This window comes from Microcebus murinus, chromosome X, assembly GCF_040939455.1.
Source record: "Microcebus murinus isolate Inina chromosome X, M.murinus_Inina_mat1.0, whole genome shotgun sequence".
In the NCBI taxonomy this organism is placed as follows: domain Eukaryota; kingdom Metazoa; phylum Chordata; class Mammalia; order Primates; family Cheirogaleidae; genus Microcebus; species Microcebus murinus.
In genome coordinates this window covers 14071339-14090334 of record NC_134136.1, presented here as the reverse complement: position 1 = coordinate 14090334, position 18996 = coordinate 14071339, and the positions used below count along the sequence as shown (strand labels likewise).

The following is an 18996-nucleotide window of genomic DNA, read 5'->3' as shown; positions in this document are numbered from 1 at the left end:
TAACAGCCATTATCTCAAAAATGAGTAGGATAAAGTCAAATTTGTTATGTCTGAGTACTTTTTATAATTTCATTGAAACATTTAGAATTCCAGTTTTCCTGAACTTAATATCTTGTGGTTTGGAAAATTTAACTAATAGAATTATGTAGGAAAAAAATGTATTCCAAATTGCTGGTTTATTATCAATTGCAAGAACTTTTCAGGCTAATAAACTTTTCTAAACACCAGTTTTCTATCTCTTAATAAAAGACAAGTTGATATGCTTTAAAATATGTTAATTTCTTGTCTGACAGTTATAATATTAAAACTTTAATTTGTAAAGGTAATCCAATGTCTGAAAGTTTTTCCAAAGCTTTGGTGGAGAAAAGAGGGGAAAATATTTTTATATATGCCAGGACATCTTTTCTTCTTTGCTCCAGAACACATTGTTCTCAATCAGAAGTACCTTACTCCTCTCTCACAACTCCTTAGCCTGTGCAGTAGTCTCATGTATTGGCACTCTTGGCCTTTTGTTGAATTTCCTCAAGTGATAGCTAGTAAATAATAAGAAAACAAATTAATGTAATCAATCAATTACAAAATAGTTATTGAGTGCCTATCACATGGCCACCAATGTTTTCTGTGTTGTGCATCTCATAATTGAAAAACACCTAGGAAACCCAGCCAACTAAAGCAGAATGATTGATAGGTTTCAATGCTCAGCTAATGACAAAGTAACTAATGGAAAGCTAAAACATTGATTTTTGATTCTTTTACTGCTGAACTTTGCTGAGAGACCTGGTTGCTATTTGATTACTTCATTTAATCAAATTCCATTTGATAAAATGATAATTAATCAGATATTTAATGTTTCTGGCTCACATAAAAGATAGCATATTTCAGACAGTAGCTTTACTAAACCCATAAATTGATCTTAAAAATTTTAAATAGGATATCCAGCATATGTAGAGAATTATTTTATAAAAGAAAGATTTTTAAAATCAAATCAATGCTTTTTATATGTAATTTGTCTGTGATTATATAAAATAGTTAAACTAATTATTTTAAAAATGATACTTTGCCCTTAATAATCTAAATCTAGCAGAAATATTACAACAGAGCCATATTTAAAGTGTAATCACTAAAACTTCCTTTAAAAATACCTTTAATTATCCATAAAACTTAACTATATGTATACCTTCTTGTAAATGTACAATCATATACAGTAATGAGTGTATATAATATTTAATTAATATTCTAATATTCAGAGTCAATTTAACATATAAGTATACTTTTATATGAGACAGACAAATGTGTTATAGTTGAATTCACTATGCATATGATGTGACTCCAGTTTACATCCAAATATGTGTGTTACTTTGTTAGCCATGAGATACATATTTCTAAGAGTAAGCACTTCCTTGCATTTACATTTAAACTTCTGACTCTCCATTACCTAAAGGAGCCCAACCACTTCAGGGGACGGTTTTATGATAACCATAAAAAGACTATTTGCATCATCACCAGGCTGCCTAGTTCTCTTCTATCTCATGTACAAGACCTTTCTTTAGAAATTGTTTTATATTTCTCTTTTCAATTCTTATCTCCCTTAAACTAGTTCTGAGCCTGATTACTTCATACTCAAACTATTATAAAATTTTCTGTACTTCTTCATTTCACTATACACACATAGACAAACTAAGCTTCCTAATGTATAAAGATACAATTCCGACCATACCATACATATGCTTGAAAGGATTTAATTGATCCCTCATGTTCTACAGATTTAGGTATAAATGCACCTTGGCATTCATGTTCTCCACAAAGTGACCTCCACCTCTCTTTCTAATTCTAGTTGAACTGACTATTCTCCAAACACAGCCTATCCTTTTCATTCCACTATGCTCATGCAATTCCTTATCCCTGGAGTGTTCTATTTTTTATTTTTATCAAAATTCTGCAATATTTAAGATTCACCTCAGATATTAATCCACAAGTGGATATAATTGTGCCATATTTTGAACGTCTGTTGCACTTTATTTATTGTACCTACCTTATGACATTTGTTGTAGACTTCCATGTATTTGTCTTATCTATTCGTCTCCGATGATAATTCTTGCCCTTCAGGAAATTATGTTTTCCCCATATTTTCATTCCCTGTAAAAAGGCACCCTATATAGAATAGATACCTGATAAACATTTGAACAGAATTTAGCTTAGTTACTTTGGAAAGTTATATATATTTATTTCAATACTGTTTAGTTTGTCAAAACGTTTTTGAAAGTTCTTTTACAATTGTTTTAAAAGCCCATGGGATACTTTTAAATGCTTTCAGTGATGATAAATTATTATTTGAGGAAAAAATTGATTTTGAAAAATAGGACTCATTCTGAGTCACGTTTAGTGATTAATATGGATGTTCAATTTGGGCTGTTATATAATATTTTCAGTTAAAATTAATGGTGTGTGAAGTACTGAGAGAGAATCTCAGGGTGAGGCATGAACTGACAGTTTCAAAAGTTCCCCAAATGCCTTCATCAATGGCAACATCATTGTAATAAGTTTATAATATCTCAAGTTTTCCACTTTGAAACATATAGCACTCATTTGCATGTGTATGCTCCAATATATATTTTTATTTTTTTCCTTTTTAATTATTATTTATTTATTAAGATTTTTTTTCTCATTTGTGCTTGAAAGGAATGTGCATTGCACACCTGTTAGGTGTAGTAATCTCATTGAACCTGTCTGCATAAATTGTCAGATGCATCATTAGTTTATGTTCCATTTAGTAGAAAAAAGCTGGCACTTAAACCAGAATCAATGATTTTTCTTACTTAAAGTTGTTTTATTTATACTAATATTTATTACAACTTATTTAAATGTTGAATTTTTGAGCACCCATCATTTTGCTTCATTTATCCTTTTTTATATCCTTTTTTGAAATTCAGGATATTATGGGGTACAAAATTTTTGGTTACATGAAATGCATTTGCCTCGCTCAAGCCATGACCACAAACCTGTCCTTCCCCTATACAGTGCACTCCATCTCCATTAGCTCTGGGTTTACTCACCCCACCCATTCTACATTCCACCTCTCATACTCCCTACCTGACTGGCATCCAGTGAATATTACTACCATGTGAGCACCCTAGTGTTGATCAATTAGTACCAGTTTGATGGCAAGTACATGTAATGCATGTTTTTCCATCCTTGTTATATTCACTTCGAAGGATGGGCTCAATATCTACCCAGGATAATATAAGAGGTCTAGATCGCCATTATTTTTTGTAGTCGAGTAGTATACCAGCCTATACTACTCAACTAGTATATATTTTTAAATCAGTCTTGTCTCCTTATAAATTCATTTTGTAGTTTTCCAAACCAGGCTGTTTAAGGTGTGTTTGAATTAAAATATCATTTAAACAAGAATTTCTAATTTCAGTACTGTTATAGACTCTCATGAGTTAGGAAACCTGCCATCAATACTGCACCAAACAAAACTTTCCAAATTTGGGGAAACATATTTATACAGCAGTATGATTTAAAGTAGACTATAAATTCAGCCACTCTGCCTGTCCATTCTTGAATTTTACTAGAAACATAAGGAACTGAAGAATAGATTTTAAGTTAATAGTAGAGGTTAGTTGAATATAACATTTGAGTATCATGTAACTGCTGTCACAGAATTATAAAATGAAAATGTGAAATTTCACGTCCTCCCAAATAACATGGAATTTCTAATATTTGTATATTAATGTGGTTATAGGAGTTTTCCATTTTCTTGATTACATGAAATTGACTTAAATGGGAAATCACATTTTATTTTCCTAAAATGTCACTGGTTATACAAATTCTGCTACCATGTTTGTTGTAAGTATCATCTTTGTTATTTATATGTAACTGTTAAGCAGTTAATGGTTTGGGATTTTGTTTTATCTTGTTTTTAATTTGTTTGGTTTAAAATATTTTCTTTAGAAATTCTATATAGTCAGTTTGGAATTATCCTCACTAATGGATAGGACTATATACACAGAGTTGAATATCTCTATTTTTTCCTAGAGTATATTATGTGATTATTTTAGCAGATTCACCTTCCTTATTGAGACTGAAAATTAATTTACTTTGCAAACCCAAGATGTATTGGTGAGAGGAAAAGAAAATATACACTTTGAAGACTTTTTCAGAAGAAATTTCTCTAGTACTCTCAGTTCATCATTTAAATAATCAATTATTCATACCTTGTCAATACCCCCTAGCATTGTAGTTAATTGCCATTTTACTGTAATGGATTTTTACCTTGAATAAAAATATTTTTTTAAGTTCACTGTTTAAAGTATTAGTTTGAGTTCATATCATTTTTGGTCTATGCCTAGCATAGTTATATATTTGGAACTCAAAGTTAAATTACTATCAAGAACAGTAATAATTTACCTGAAGCTTGAACAACTGAGGATATAACTTTACTTATTTACATTGACTGTTTGATCATCACTGCTTGTCAGTAGTCATAATACTATATATGCCATTACTGTATATAAGTTATAAAAAACATTAAACATTTGATTGAATGCAACATCCCCTCCAATACTACCTACTGAGGCTGTTTTGACTTGTCATTCAATAATGAAGTATGCATTTGGAAGAGAAGAAGAGGACAAGTGGAATGTTTAGAGTACTTCCCAATCTTTATGTGTCCATGAAAAAATATGGCTAAGTCCAGGCTAAGTCCACCTGAACCACAACTCAGAGGACCATCTTGGTCTTTTTAAAGAATCCTGAGAATCCATCTCACTGAAAATACCATATATCTCACTGTGTGGCAATACTGAGGCAACAAGTTTTTACTGACCATTAGCTTTAGTAGTTTTTACTTAAAAAGGGATTATCCCACTTCTATTCAACATAGTGCTGGAAGTCTTTGCCAAGGCAATCAGACAAGAGAAGGGAATAAAGGGTGTTCAAATGAGGGCAGAAGAGGTCAAACTTTCGCTGTTTGCTGATGATATGCAGTTATACCTAGAAAATACCAAGTATTCAGCCAAGAGACTCCTGGAATTCATAAACAAATTCAACGAAGTGTCAGGATGCAAAATGAATGCACACAAATCAGTGGCATTCACATACGCCAATAACAGTCAAGTGGAAAATCTAATCAAAGACCCAACAGCTTTCACAATAGCATCAAAGAAATTTAAATATCTAGGAATATATTTAACAAAGGAGGTGAGAGATATTTATAAGGAGACCTATGAATCACTGAGAAAAGAAATTGTAGACGATGTGCATAGATGGAAATCCCTACAATGCTCATGGATTGGTAGAATCAATATTGTTAAAATGTCCATTTTACCTAAAGTGATCTATAGAATTAATGCAATCCCTATCAAAATTCCAACATCATCCTTACAGATTTACAAAAATAATAATAATAATAATTCTATGCTTTGTCTGGAACCAAAGAAGACCTCGTATAGCCAAAGCAATCTTAAGCAAAAAGAAAAAAATGGAAGCGTCAGTCTGCCAGACTTCAGTCTTTACTATAAAGCTATACTAACCAAAACAGCAGGAAACAGACACAAGAACAGAGATATAGACCTTTGGAATAGGACGGAGATCCCAGATATAAAACCATCTTCATATTGTCATCTAATCTTTGACAAAGTAGACAAAAATATACATTGGGGAAAAGAATCTCTATTCAATAAGTGGTGCCAGGAAAACTGGCATGTGGATATCCACATGCAAAAGATTGAAACTGGATCCCCACCTCTCACTTCTCACAAAAATCAACACGTTGGATAACAGACTTAAACCTAAGGCATGAAACGTTAAGAAATACGGAAGAAAATATTGGGAAGACTCTTAGGCATCAGCCTAGACTAATAAATTACGAAGAAGACTCCCAAAGCAATCACAGCGGCAACAAAAAATAAAACAAATGAGAACTGATGAAGTTAAAAAAGCTTCTGCACAACCAAGGAAAGTGTCTTCAGAGTGCATAGGCAACCTACAGAATGGGAGAAAATATTTGCTTTCTACACATCCAATAAAGGGCTGAAAACAAGAATCTATATGGAACTTAAGAAAATCAATAAGGAAAAATCAAACAACCCCATCAATAAATGGGAAAAGGACATGAACAGAAACTTTTCAAAAGAAGATAGATTAATGGCCAGCAAACATATAAAAATGTGCTCAACATCTCTAATTATTAGGGAAATGGAAATCAAAACTACAATGAGATATCACCTAACTCAAGAGAGAATGGCCTCTATAAAAAGTCCCAAAATAACAAATGCTGGTATGGCTATGGAGAGATTGGACCACTCTTACACTGCTAGTGGGACTGCAAATTCATACAACTCCTGTGGAAAATAATTTGGGGATATCTCAAGAAGCTAAAAATAGAAGTGCCATTTGATCTAGTATCTATCCAGCATCTATCTACTAGGCATCTGTCCAAAGGGAAAAAAAGACATTGTATAATAAAGACATCTGTACTCAAATATTTATAGCAGCACAATTTATAGTTGCAAAGATGTGGAAACAACCTAAATGCCCATCAATACATGAGTGGATTAATAAAATGTGATATATATATATATATATATATATATATATATATATATATATACACACACATACCATGGAATACTACTCAACTACAAAAAACAATGGTGATCTAGCACTTCTTATATTATCCTGGGTAGAGATTGAGACCATCCTTTGAAGTGAGGTATCACAAGTATGGAAAACCATGGACCACATGTACTTGGCCATCAAACTGGTACTAACTGATCAACACCGAGGTAGTAATACATGGTAGTAATACTCACATGGTAGTAATACTCCCTGGGTGCCAGTCATATGGGGGGTAGGCTGGAGGCTAGAGCAGGTGCGTGAGTAAACCCAGAGCTAATGGAGATGGGGCACACTGTATGGGGGAAAGACAGGCTTGTGGCCCTGGCTTGAGCGAGGCAAATGCTTTTCATGTAATCGAAATATTTGTACCCTCATGATATCCTGAATAATAAAAAAAAAAGAAATAAAGAAATTTTGTGGATACAGGAAAAATGGATTATCAAACATTCAAATAGAATATTGCAGAAACATTATTTCAACTTGAGGTGTGAGTGCATAAGTAGATTTGAGAATATTGAAAATGAATATATCTTAGCATTATACCCTGCTACATTTGTAAGGGTCAAAATCTTTCAACATCTCTGGGAAATTATTAGAAAGTGTTTTTGCAAGTGTGAAATACTTGCATACTATGCAAGGAATATTTGTTAAGGTTGCAACATTTAATTTCAATACCAACACTAAGCACTGGAATGTAACTAGAAAAGTTTTTATTGTTCACATTTTTTATATAGATAAATTCAATGTATAGATCATAACGATTAATGGTTCACATTTTCTCGCTTTTGCAATCATATTATTTATGCAAAAGAATCTTTCTTTAAATCAATGGACTTATTATAATCTATAACTCACCATTTTATAAGAAAAGGTGGAGGGCATAGTGAATAGACTTCTCATGAGGCCAATATTTGGAAAAATAATGTTTCAGATGTTTGTAGTATAGGCGTAAGATTTTTATTAAGAAAGCACATGTAGTAATATTTTTTTTAGTGCTGATTTATCAAAGTAAATACAAATAATGTATTTAAATAGTTTATAGAAAACACCTTTCATTATGAAGTCATCTTTTTTTTATTGTGGTGATGCCCTGTTTGACAGTTGACTACAGTAGTCCCCTTTTATCCACTGTTTTGCTTTCCATTGTTTAAGTTACCTGCAGTACAGAACAATAAGATGATTTTAAGAGATAGACCACATTCATATAATTTGTATTACAGTGTATTCTAATAATTGTTCTATTTTATTATTAGTTATTGATAATTCCTTACTATGATTAATTTATAAATTCAACTTTATTATAAATGTATATATATATGTGTGTGTGTGTGTGTGTGTGTGTGAAGTGTGTAATTTGGAGAGAAAATATATATATATATATATATATATATATATATATATATATATACATATATATGAAAAACATAGTAAATATAGAGTTTGATACTATCCTTGGTTTCAGGCTTCCACTGGGGTTCTTGGAACATATATCCTGTTGATAAATGGGAACTATTTTTGTTTTTGCAACTTTTTTACTTATTCAAAAAAGCATTGCATTTCTGTTATAATAATCATAGTTCTCATAGCTTCCAGACCCCCAATAGGGCCCCAACAATACCCTAGAAAGTTTTTTGAATTTCCAGGGGAATTTTGCACCACTTTTTAAATTTCTTTTTTTTCTTTTTCTCAGTGTTTGATTTTTTTCAAACTTCAATAGATTTAGGGCATACAAGCATATTTTTTATGCAGATGAATTATAGAATGCTGAAGCCATGGTTTATAGTAGACCTGCCAACAGAATAGTGTACGTAGTACCTGATAGGTAATTGTTTATCCCTCACCCCTCTCTTCCTTCCCTCCTTGTAAGTTTCCAGTGTCCACTACACTTTATAAACATATGTACCCACCATTTATCTCCCACTTAAAAGTGAGAATATGTGGTATCTGTTTTTCTATTCCTGAGATACTTGACTTAGGAAAATTATTTTCAGTTCCATCCAAGTTGTTGCAAAAGACATTATTTCATCCCTTTCTATGGCTGAGTATCACTCAATGATATGTATGTATATATCACATTTTCTTTATCCACTTATCAGTTGATGAGACCTTAGGTTGATTCCATATCTTTCCAATTGTGAATTGTGCTGTGATAAACATTTGGGTACAGGTCTCTTTTTTATATAGTGATTTCTTTATCTCTGGGTAGATACCCAGTAGTGGAATTGATGGATCAAATGGTAGCTCTACTTTTAACTATTTGAGGAATCTCCACACTGTTTTCCATAGAGGTACTAATTTACATTCCCATCAACAATGTACAAGCATTCTCTTTTGAATGCATCCATACCAACATCTATAGTTTTCTGATGCTTTACTAATGGTCATTCTGACAAGAGTAAGGTGGTATCCCATTCTGGTTTTAATTTGCATTTCCTTGATATTAATGCTATTGAGCACTTTTTTTCACTTTTTGGGGTCATTTATATGTCTTCTCTTGAAAAATATCTGTTCATATCTTTAGCCTATTTTTTGATGGACTTATTTGTGGTTTTTTCCCTAATTTGTTTCATTTATTTATAGAATCTGGATATAAGTCCCTTTTTGGATAGGGAGTTTGTGAATATTCTCTCCCATTCTGTACTTTGTCTACTTACTGTAGATTATTTCCTTTGCTTTACAGAAACGTTTTAGTTTAATCAGGTCTCATTTGTTGGTAGTACATTTTATTTGGGGTCTTATTCATAAATTCTTTTCCTAGGCCAGGTCCAGAAGAGTTTTTCTTAGGTTTTCTTCCAGAATTTTAATCATGCCATGTCTCACAATTAATTCTTTAATCCATCTTAAATTAAATTTTGTGTAAGGTGAGAGATAGAGATCCAGTTTAATTCTTCTGCATATTGCTCTCCAATTTTCCCAGCACCATTTATTGAATAGGGCATCGTTTCCCAGTGTATGTTTTTGTCTTTTCTGACAAAAAATCAGTAGGTCATAGGTATATGGCTTTATTTCTGTTTTTTTCTTCTGTTCCATCAATCTATTTGTCTACCTTTATAGGAGGTATCATGCTGATTTGGTTACTAGAGCCTTACAGGATAATTTGAAGTCAAGTAATGTAATGTCTCCAGATTTATTGCTTTCACTTAGGATTTCCTTGGCTATTTGGGCTCTTTTATGATTACATATGAAATTCAGGGTTGTTTTTTCTAGTTATTTGAAAAATGGTGTTGGCATTTTGATGGTAATTGCACTGAATCTGTAAATTACTTTGGGCAGTATGGACATATTAATAATATTGATTCTTCCAATCCTTGAACATGGAATGCTTTCCATTTGTTTGTGTCACCAAATAGTTCTTTCATCAGTGTTTTGTAGTCCTCATTATAGAGATCTTTCACCACTTGTGTAAGTATATTCGCAGGTATTTTATTTTTTTGAAGCCATTATAAATGGTATTGAGTTCTTGATTTGACTCTTAGCTTGAATGTTATTAGTGTATAGAAATTCTATTTATTTGTGCACATGGATTTTGTGACCTGAGACTTTACTGAATTTATCAATTGTAGGAGTCGTTGGAGGAGTCTTTAGGGGTTTAGAGACATAATACCATATTATTGGCAAACAGGGATAGTTAGACTTCCTCTTTTCTGATTTAGATGCCAATCATTTCTTTCTGTTTCTTGATTGTGCTGGCTAGGACTTCAATAGAAGTATGGTATGTTCAATAGAAGTGGTAACAATGAGCATTCTTGTTTTGTATCACTTCTTAGGGGGAATGTTTTCAACATTAATCTTTTCAGTGTTATACTGGCTGTTGGTTTCTCATACATGGCTTTTATTACTTTGAGGTATTTTCTTCTTTGTGTAGTTTGTTGGGGGTTTGAATCATGAAAGAGTGTTGGATTTTATTGAATGATTTTTCTGCATACATTGAGGTGATCATATGGGTTTTTTTTGCTTTTAATTCTGTTTATTTGGTGAATCACATTTATTGATTTGCATATATTGAACCATCGTTGTATCCCTGGCATGAAACCCACTTGATCATGGTGGATTATTTTTTTGATGTGCTGCTGAATTTAGTTTGCTAGTATTATATTGAGGAGAATTTTTGCATCTATTCTCATAAGGGATATTGGTCTGTAGTTTTCTTTGTTGTTGTGTCCTTTCCTGCCTTTGTTATTATGGTGATACTGGCTTCATAGAATGGGTTAGGGATGATTCCCTCCTTTTGATGTTGTTAAACATCTCAGTAAGGTAGGTACTCGTTCTTCTTCGTAGATCTGGTAGAATTCAGCTGTTAATCCATTTGTTCCTGGGTTTTTATTGATTGGTAGATTTTTTATTACTGTTTCCATCTCACTACTCATTATTGGTCTCTTCAGGATTTCTATTTCTTTCTGATTCAATCTTGGAAGGTTGTATGTTTTCAAAAATTTATCCATTTCCTCTAAATTTTCTAATTTGTGTGCATAAAAGCTTTCATAGCAGTCTTGAATGATATTTTGTATTGCCATGGAATCAGTTGTAATGTCTCCTTTTTCATTTCTGATTAAGCTTATTTGAATTTTTTTTCTTATGTTCCTGGTTAATCTACTGAATGGTCTATTGATTTGTTTATCTTTTTAAATAACTAACTTTATGTTTCATTGATATTTGTATTATTTTTTGTTTGTTTCAATTTTATTTATTTCTGCTCTGATTTTTTGTTATTTATTGTCTTCTGGTAGTTTTGAGTTTGGTTTGCTCTTCTTCTAATTCCTTGAGTTGTGACATTAGGTTTAGGTTGTTAATTTGTGATGTCTCTATCTGTTTGGCATAGGTATTTGGTACTATGAACATCATGCTTAGCACTGCCTTTGGTATATTCCAGAGATTTGGGTAGTAGGTGTCACTTTTGTCATTCAATTTGAAATTATTATTTTTTTAATTTTTGTGTTGATTTAGTCATTGTCCCAATGTTATTTCAGCAACAGTTTATTTAATTTCCATGTATTTCTTTAGTTTCAAGAGTTCCTCTTGTAATTGATTTCTAATTTTATTCCACTGTGGCATGAGAGGGTACCTGGTATAATTTTGATTTTAAAATCTGTTGAGACTTGTTTTGTGGCCTAATATATGTTCTATCTCCCATAATGTCCCATATGCTGATGAGCAGAATGTATATTCTGCTATTTTTTTGGTACAATATTCTACAAATGTCTTTTAGGTCCATTTGTTCCAGAGTTCCATTTAAGTTTAGTGTCTTTAGTCTTCTTAAGGAGAATACTTTTCATCCAAGAATTTTGTATTCCCACAATACTAAGTTTTATAAATGATGGAGAAAGAAAATATTTCCCAGACAAGCAAACACTAAGGGAATTTGTCACCACTGGACCTTCTCCACAGGAAATACTTAAAAGTGCTCTATACATTGAACAATATGTTTAATACCCACCAATGTAAAAGTAAAAAACTCACAGCTCTTATAAAACAGTAACCCAAGTGAGAAAACAAGCTAACTAGATAGCAATCAACATGGTGACTGGTATAACATCTCAGATGTCAATATTACCATTGAATGTAAATGAGTCCTCTACTTAAAAGGTATAGATTGGCAAAATGGATAAAAAATTACAACCCAAATATTAATGAATGCCATCTTTAAGAAACCCATTACACTTGGAAAAATTCTTACAGACTCAAGGGAAAATGGTAAGTAAAATATTTTATGTAAATGGAAACCAAAAGCAAGCAGGAGTAGCTATTCTTATATCAGATAAAATAGATTTTAAATTCACAACAGTAAAAAGAGACAATGATGGTCTTATATAATGATAAGAGGGATAAAATCAACAAGGATATATTGTAATCCTAAACATATATATACCTACCATATGAGCTCTCAGATTCATAAAACAAATACTACTCAAGGAAAGAAATAAACAAAAAGCAATATCATGATAACTGGGGAATTCGACACTCTACTGACAGAAGTAGACAGATTATTAAGACAGAAAATCAGCATCTAATTTTCTTCAAAAAGAAAGTTCATTTACATCTGCTGAGTTTAATATGGAAACAATATTTTCCTTGTGGGAAATATGTTCTCAATGCAGACTTATGTTGACATCTTGTGTGAATCCTTTGGTGTTGATCAACCTTCCAAGTAGTGTCAATGCATACCTTATTGAGATTCCATTTGTTGTTTTCACAGATTTCAGGAAGCCTTACTGTGCCTTGGATTACAGGGTGTTCTAGAAAAAGAGCAGTAAGTAATCTTTCATTTAAAGCAGCAAATGAGTTTGTTTCCCTTGTGTTGTTCATAGAAATGTCACTGAAAAATTATGATTTATGTATAGCTGTAAAAACTGAACCTTGATAAAACAACATTATCTCAAAGGACATATTTTTAGATAATAATATTTATATATACCACAAAGGCAATCTTAAATAAAATATAATAATGAGCACACTATATAATCTGTGGCCAGAATATTTTTGGTTTTGGAAAGCGTTCAAAAGTAATTCATAAAAATATCATAATTTTTTTCTATGTCTAATTAGCCCAGTTAATTTGATCATACAATTGAATCATGGCTAATATAAGATATCTCAATCAGTATTAAATAATTTACCTTATAATTTCCTTTTAGTGCAATTCAGTATTTTAAGGTGATGAGTAATTAATTTTTAACAACCTTATTTTGTTCTCAGACTTTCTCCTACATCTGTTATGATTTTTATATTAATATAACAGAACTTCAGTAAAATTGTTTTTTTATAAAAGCATCTAATTCAGTCGGTCTGTGTAGGACTGCATTTTAGCTACACTCCAGGAGATTTGTATGTAATTGGTCCATATATAGGAAACTATTGAAGAATTTTAACCATAAAACAGTCATGAGTAGCCTTTAAGAATTATAACTCAAGTTATGATATGATAGATAGATTTGGGGATAAATAAAACTGAAGCTAGGACTTCAGTATTAGTAGTACTGTCTAGATTCCTTTCTGTCTTCTCTTCCCCAGAGTAGAACTATAAACCCTGGAAATAATAAAAGAGGCCATCAAAGGAATACTCTGAATTGTATAAAGAAGAAGGCACTGCACTGGTTAAGAACTCCAGGATGTAGAGGAACCACAGGGTGTTTTGTCCCACACTTAGCAGTATAGGGCTACTCAAACCAGGCAAGTCATGACCCTCAACCTATCAAGGTAGCTTGAGTAGATTCATTTCTGGTCCAGATGAGGCAAGAATCCCATAAACAACATTAAATAAGCCTGGCAACATTAGCAAAGGAGATCAATTGAAAGTTCTGCTGATAATATGCAGCCAGGAGAAGTGCTTTTATTCCTTACTGGGCCTGAAATTTCCCTCCCTCACCTGGAGACACCAGGCAACAATGTGAAGAAAGATACTGCTACACCAAGCAACTTGGCCTGGGCATCCACTTTGCTTCTATAAGCCAGAGAATTATTAATATTTTTTCCCGCCTCGAGAATCAGGTGACTGGTCAGCACCAAGAAGAGAGATCAAGCCACAAAAAGCACCAAACCCATTAACTCCACTATCCATCCCTTAAAGATGGAGAATCAATTTCTCACCTGGAGACACTGGTTTATTGGGTGGCACCAACAGGGGTGATCTCCTCACAAGTGCCTGAGCTAGATAAAGTCTTTCTCTCTCCTTAGGTGGCATGATCAATGATCAGTGAAAACATCAGTGGCACAAAATAAATCAAGCAGATGATATTAACACCGTGAAGGTTTTGAAAATTGAATTATCATTAGACTCATAACTCATGAAAGTAAGCTAAGACCTATGTACTAAACATAACTGGGTGACTGCCTGCAAAAATAAAAAAGATTTAAATAAACTCTCCTAAGGTAGTGGCCAAAATGTCTAGGAAACAACTGAAAATTACCCATCATATCATGTACCAGGAGAATCATAACTTGAGTGATAAAAGATAATCAACTGACACAAACACTGAGATGAATCAGATGATGGAATTATCTGGTAAAGATTTTAGAGCACTCATTGTAAAAATGCTTTAACAAAGCAATTACAAGTTATCTTGGAACAAATGAAGAATATAGAAAATCTCAAAAAAGTCATAGAAGATATGAAATAGAATCAAATAAATATGAATTATAGAGTTAAAATACAATGACAAAGATAAAGAAAAAACTTGCTATTGGCACAATATTAATGTGGATATGGAAAAGGATAGAGTCAGTGAATTTGAGGACAGATCAGTAAAATTTGAACAATTTGAACAACAGTGAGAAAATAAACTGAAAAATAATGAACAGCCTCAGAGTTGTGTTGGACAATAACAAAAGATCCAATATTTGTATCATTGGAATCCTACAAGAAGAGGAGAGAGTGCGGACTGAAAGAATACTCAAAGAAATAATGACTACACTCTTTCCAAATTTGGAAGAAAATAACACAAACCCACAGATTCAGGAAGTTGAATGAATTCCAAACAAGAAAAATGTAAAGAAATCCACACCTAGGTACATCATAATTAGACTCCTGAAAACTAAATTCAAAGAAAATAATCTTGATAGCAGCCAAAGAGAAATGATGCAATACCTATAGGAGAACACCAATTTAAGTGACAGTGGACTTGTCTGAAATCTTCAGGCAAGAAGGAAGAGGCACATCTGATATTGGGAAGATGGCAGATAAATCACAGCACCAGCCACACCATCTGTGTAAGAAGGAGAAATTTTAGAAAGAGAAAAAACAAAAAGACAAACAGATTGGGTGAGGGTCTGCAGGAAAGATGCCTGAACCTACAGGAGACTCCACAGTAAAAGGTCGTAGAGCAGAACTGGAAGGAGAAAGTCATGGGCAGGAATTAACCCAGAGAGGCTAGAAGGCTAGCAGGAAGGGTGGGTGCATTGGTTAATATCTCCCTCCCTTGCATCTTGGACTGTTGGTGGGCTCCCAAGTTGCTGGAGCAAACCTTCTGCCAAAGTGAGGCTCGTGAGTGGAGATCACTGCTGATGCCAGTGAGTGGAGATCTTCTTATTGACAGGGCAGCAGGTGTGACCCTCTCAGGGTGCCTCCCACCTCACAGACCTGCCATGTTGCTTCTCTACCCACTAGATACCTTTGGCCTCCCCAGTTCCCTCAGCCCCTCAGGTTCCATCATGCTCATCCCCACACAGACATTTCTAAACTCCAGCCCAGACTTCAGGAGCCACAGGGTTCTAGTGGGTCCCAGAGGAACTGCATGACTTCAGAGCCCTATCATTCTGGGAGGATTGCCTCCAGGAGAGAGGGTTGGATATGAGGAGAAAGTAGACTTTCCTCCACCTAGACTCATTTTTGCCCCTTCTCCTCCCTCACAAGTGGCAGATAAGAGAGAAAATTCAGCCACCATACAGAGGCCTCCACAGGGAACGGGGCTTAGACTTTTCCTTTTTGTGTCCTGCAACAGGTTGAGGGGAGCCTGGACTGTGAGCTCCCCATGTGCCAGTACTTCCTGGTGCTCCTTGCCTGGAGACTCCAGCAGAACAAGACACACACCAAGGTGGAGGGGCATTCAATCAGTTTGGGCACCCTGTAAGAGAGTCTTGAGACTATATCATTCTCCTTGGCATGGTCAGAGATTGATCTCCAGGGCCCGGGGAAAAGACATGCAGACCAGACCCTGTACACTCAGGGTTGTTTCAATATTCTTGCAATTATAAATTGTGCTGCCATAAATATTCAAGTGCTGATGTCTTTTTAGTTAAATGCCTTATTTTGATTCCCTTTGGTTAAATACACAGAGGTGGGATGGCTGGATCAAATGGTAGTTCTACTTTTAGTTCTTTGAGGTTTCTCCATATTAAATTCCATAGAGGTTGTATTAATTTGTAGTCCCACTAGCAGTGTATGAGTGTTCCACTCTCTCAACATCCACACCAACATTTGTTGTTGTGGGACATTTTGATAAAAGCCATTCTAACTGGAGTTAAGTGATATCTCACTGTGGTGTTGATTTATATTTCCATGATGATGAGAGATGTTGAGTATGTTCTCAAATGTTTGTTGGCCATTAGTTTATCTTCTTTTCAAAAGTTTCTCTTCATGTACCTTATCCACTTTTTAATGGGGTTGTTTAATTTTGCTTTTCTTGATAATTTTCCTGAGTTCTTTATAGATTCTAGTTATCAATTTTATATTGAATATATAGCATGCAAATATCTTCTCCAATTTTGTAGGTTGTCTATTGTTCTAATGATTGTTTCATTGGCTATTAAGAAACATTTTAATTTGATCAAGTCCCTTTTGTTTATTCTTATTGTTGCTGTGATTGCTTTTGGTGTCTTCTTCATAAATTCTTTGCCTAGGCCAATGTCGACCAGAGTTATTTCAACAATTTCTCCTAGAATTCTCATGGTTTCATGCCTTAGGTTTAAGTCTATAGTCCATAATGTGTTGAATTTTTTAGAGATGAGAAGTGCAGATTCTGTTTCAGTCTTCTATATGTGGCTATCCAATTTTCCCAGCACTGTTTATTGAACAGGTATTCCATTGCCCAGTATATGTTTTTGTCTGTTTTGACAAAGATCAGATGGCTATATGAGTATGGTTTTATACATGGGTTTTCAGTTCTGTTCCATTAGTCTATGTTTCTGTTCTTGTGCCATTGTCATGCTGTTTTGGTTACTATAGTCCTGTGGTATAGCTTTACGTCTGGTAAATTGATGCCTCCTTCTTTATTCTTTTTGCTTAAGTTTACTTTGGCTATAGAGTGTCTTCTCTGGTTCCATACAAAGCATAGCATTATTTTTTCTAGGTCTGTGAAAAAATATGTTGGTATTTTAACAGGAATTCCATTGAATCTGTAGGTCTCTGTGAGTAGTATACACATTTTAACAATATTGATTCTCCCGATCCATGAGCATGATATGGCTTCCCATCTGTTTACATCCTCTGCTATTTCTTTCTTCAGTGTTTCATAGTTCTTTCTATAGAGGCCTTTCATCTCCTCAGTTAAATATATTCCTAGGTACTTTATTTTCTGTTTTGCTATTGTGAAAGGTATTCAGTCTTTGATTTCATTCTCAGCTTGACTCTTGTTGGCATATATGAATGCTACTGGTTTTTGCACATTGATTTTTAATCTGAGACTTTCCTGAATTAGTTTATGATTTCCAGTACACTCTTGCCAGATTCTTTGGGGTTTTCTAAATACAAGATCATCTCCTTAGCACAAATTGATAGTTTGACCTATTCTTTGCTCATTTGCATGCCTTTGATTTCCTTTTCTTTTCTGATTGCTCTGGATAGGACACTCAGCACCATGTTCAATAGAGGTGGTTATAGAAGGCAACATTTTCTGGTTCCAGCTCTAAGCAGAAATGCTTTCAATTTTTCTCCATTAATTATGATGGTAGCTGTAGGTTTATCATTTATGGCTTTTATCATTTTAAGGTAAGTTCCATCTATGCCTATTTTCTAAGGCATTCTTATCATAAAATGTTGCTGAATTTTGTCATATTCTTTTTCTACAACTATTGATGGGATTATATATTCTTTGTTTTTACTTATATTCATGTGGTGAATTACATTCATAGATTTGCATATGTTAAACCATCCCCACATCTCTAGGATAAAGCCCACTTGGTTATGATGGATTATTTTTTGATAAGCAGCCAAATTTGGTTGAGGAGGATTTTATTGAGAAATTTTATCTGCATTTATAAGTGATATTGGTCTGCAGTTTTCCTTTTTAGTTGAGTCCTTTTCTGGCTTTGTTATTAAGGTGCTGATGACTTCATAAGGTGTGTAGGAAAGGCTTTCTTTCTTTTCAATGTAATAGAATAATTTCTGCAGCATAGTTACCAGGTCATCTTTGTAGGTCAAGTAAAATTTGGGCGTGAAACCATCTGGTCCAGGCCTCTTTTTGTGTTTTGGAAGATTTTTTATTGCTGCTTCTATTTCAGTACTTGATATTGGAATCTTCAGCAAATCTATTTCTTTCTGAATAAGCTTAGGGAGGCTATGTTTCTAAGAATTTGTTCATTTTCTCCACATTTTCAAGTTTATGTGCCTAGAGATTTTTGTGGTATTTAGAGATTATAATTTGTATTTCTGTGGTATCGTTGTATTTTCTCCTTTTGCATTTCAGAAAGAGTTGAGTTGAGTCCTTTTTTTTTTTTTTTTGCTGCTCCTGTTTACTCTAGTGAAAGGCCTGTCAAATTTGTTTATCTTTTCAGAGAACCTACTTCCTCTTTTATTAATCTTCTGTATAATTCTTTTGTTATCAGTTTAATTTATTTCTGCTTCAGTCTTATTTATTTATTTCTGCTTCAATCTTATTTATTTATTTTCTTCTCCTGTATTTGGGATTGATTTTCTCATTCTTTCCCAGTTACTTGATACTA

General features: G+C 33.5%; 1 protein-coding gene across 1 annotated transcript in view; it reads left to right on the top strand.

Moving 5' to 3' along the window:
* The window catches only part of HDX (highly divergent homeobox), a 239504-nt gene that overhangs the window by 84316 nt on the left and 136192 nt on the right, over positions 1-18996 (top strand). Inside the window, exon 4 of the mRNA XM_012790096.2 lies at positions 12818-12871. Within this exon, the coding sequence (XP_012645550.1) occupies positions 12818-12871 (54 nt within the window). The remainder of the gene's footprint in view (positions 1-12817; positions 12872-18996) is intronic.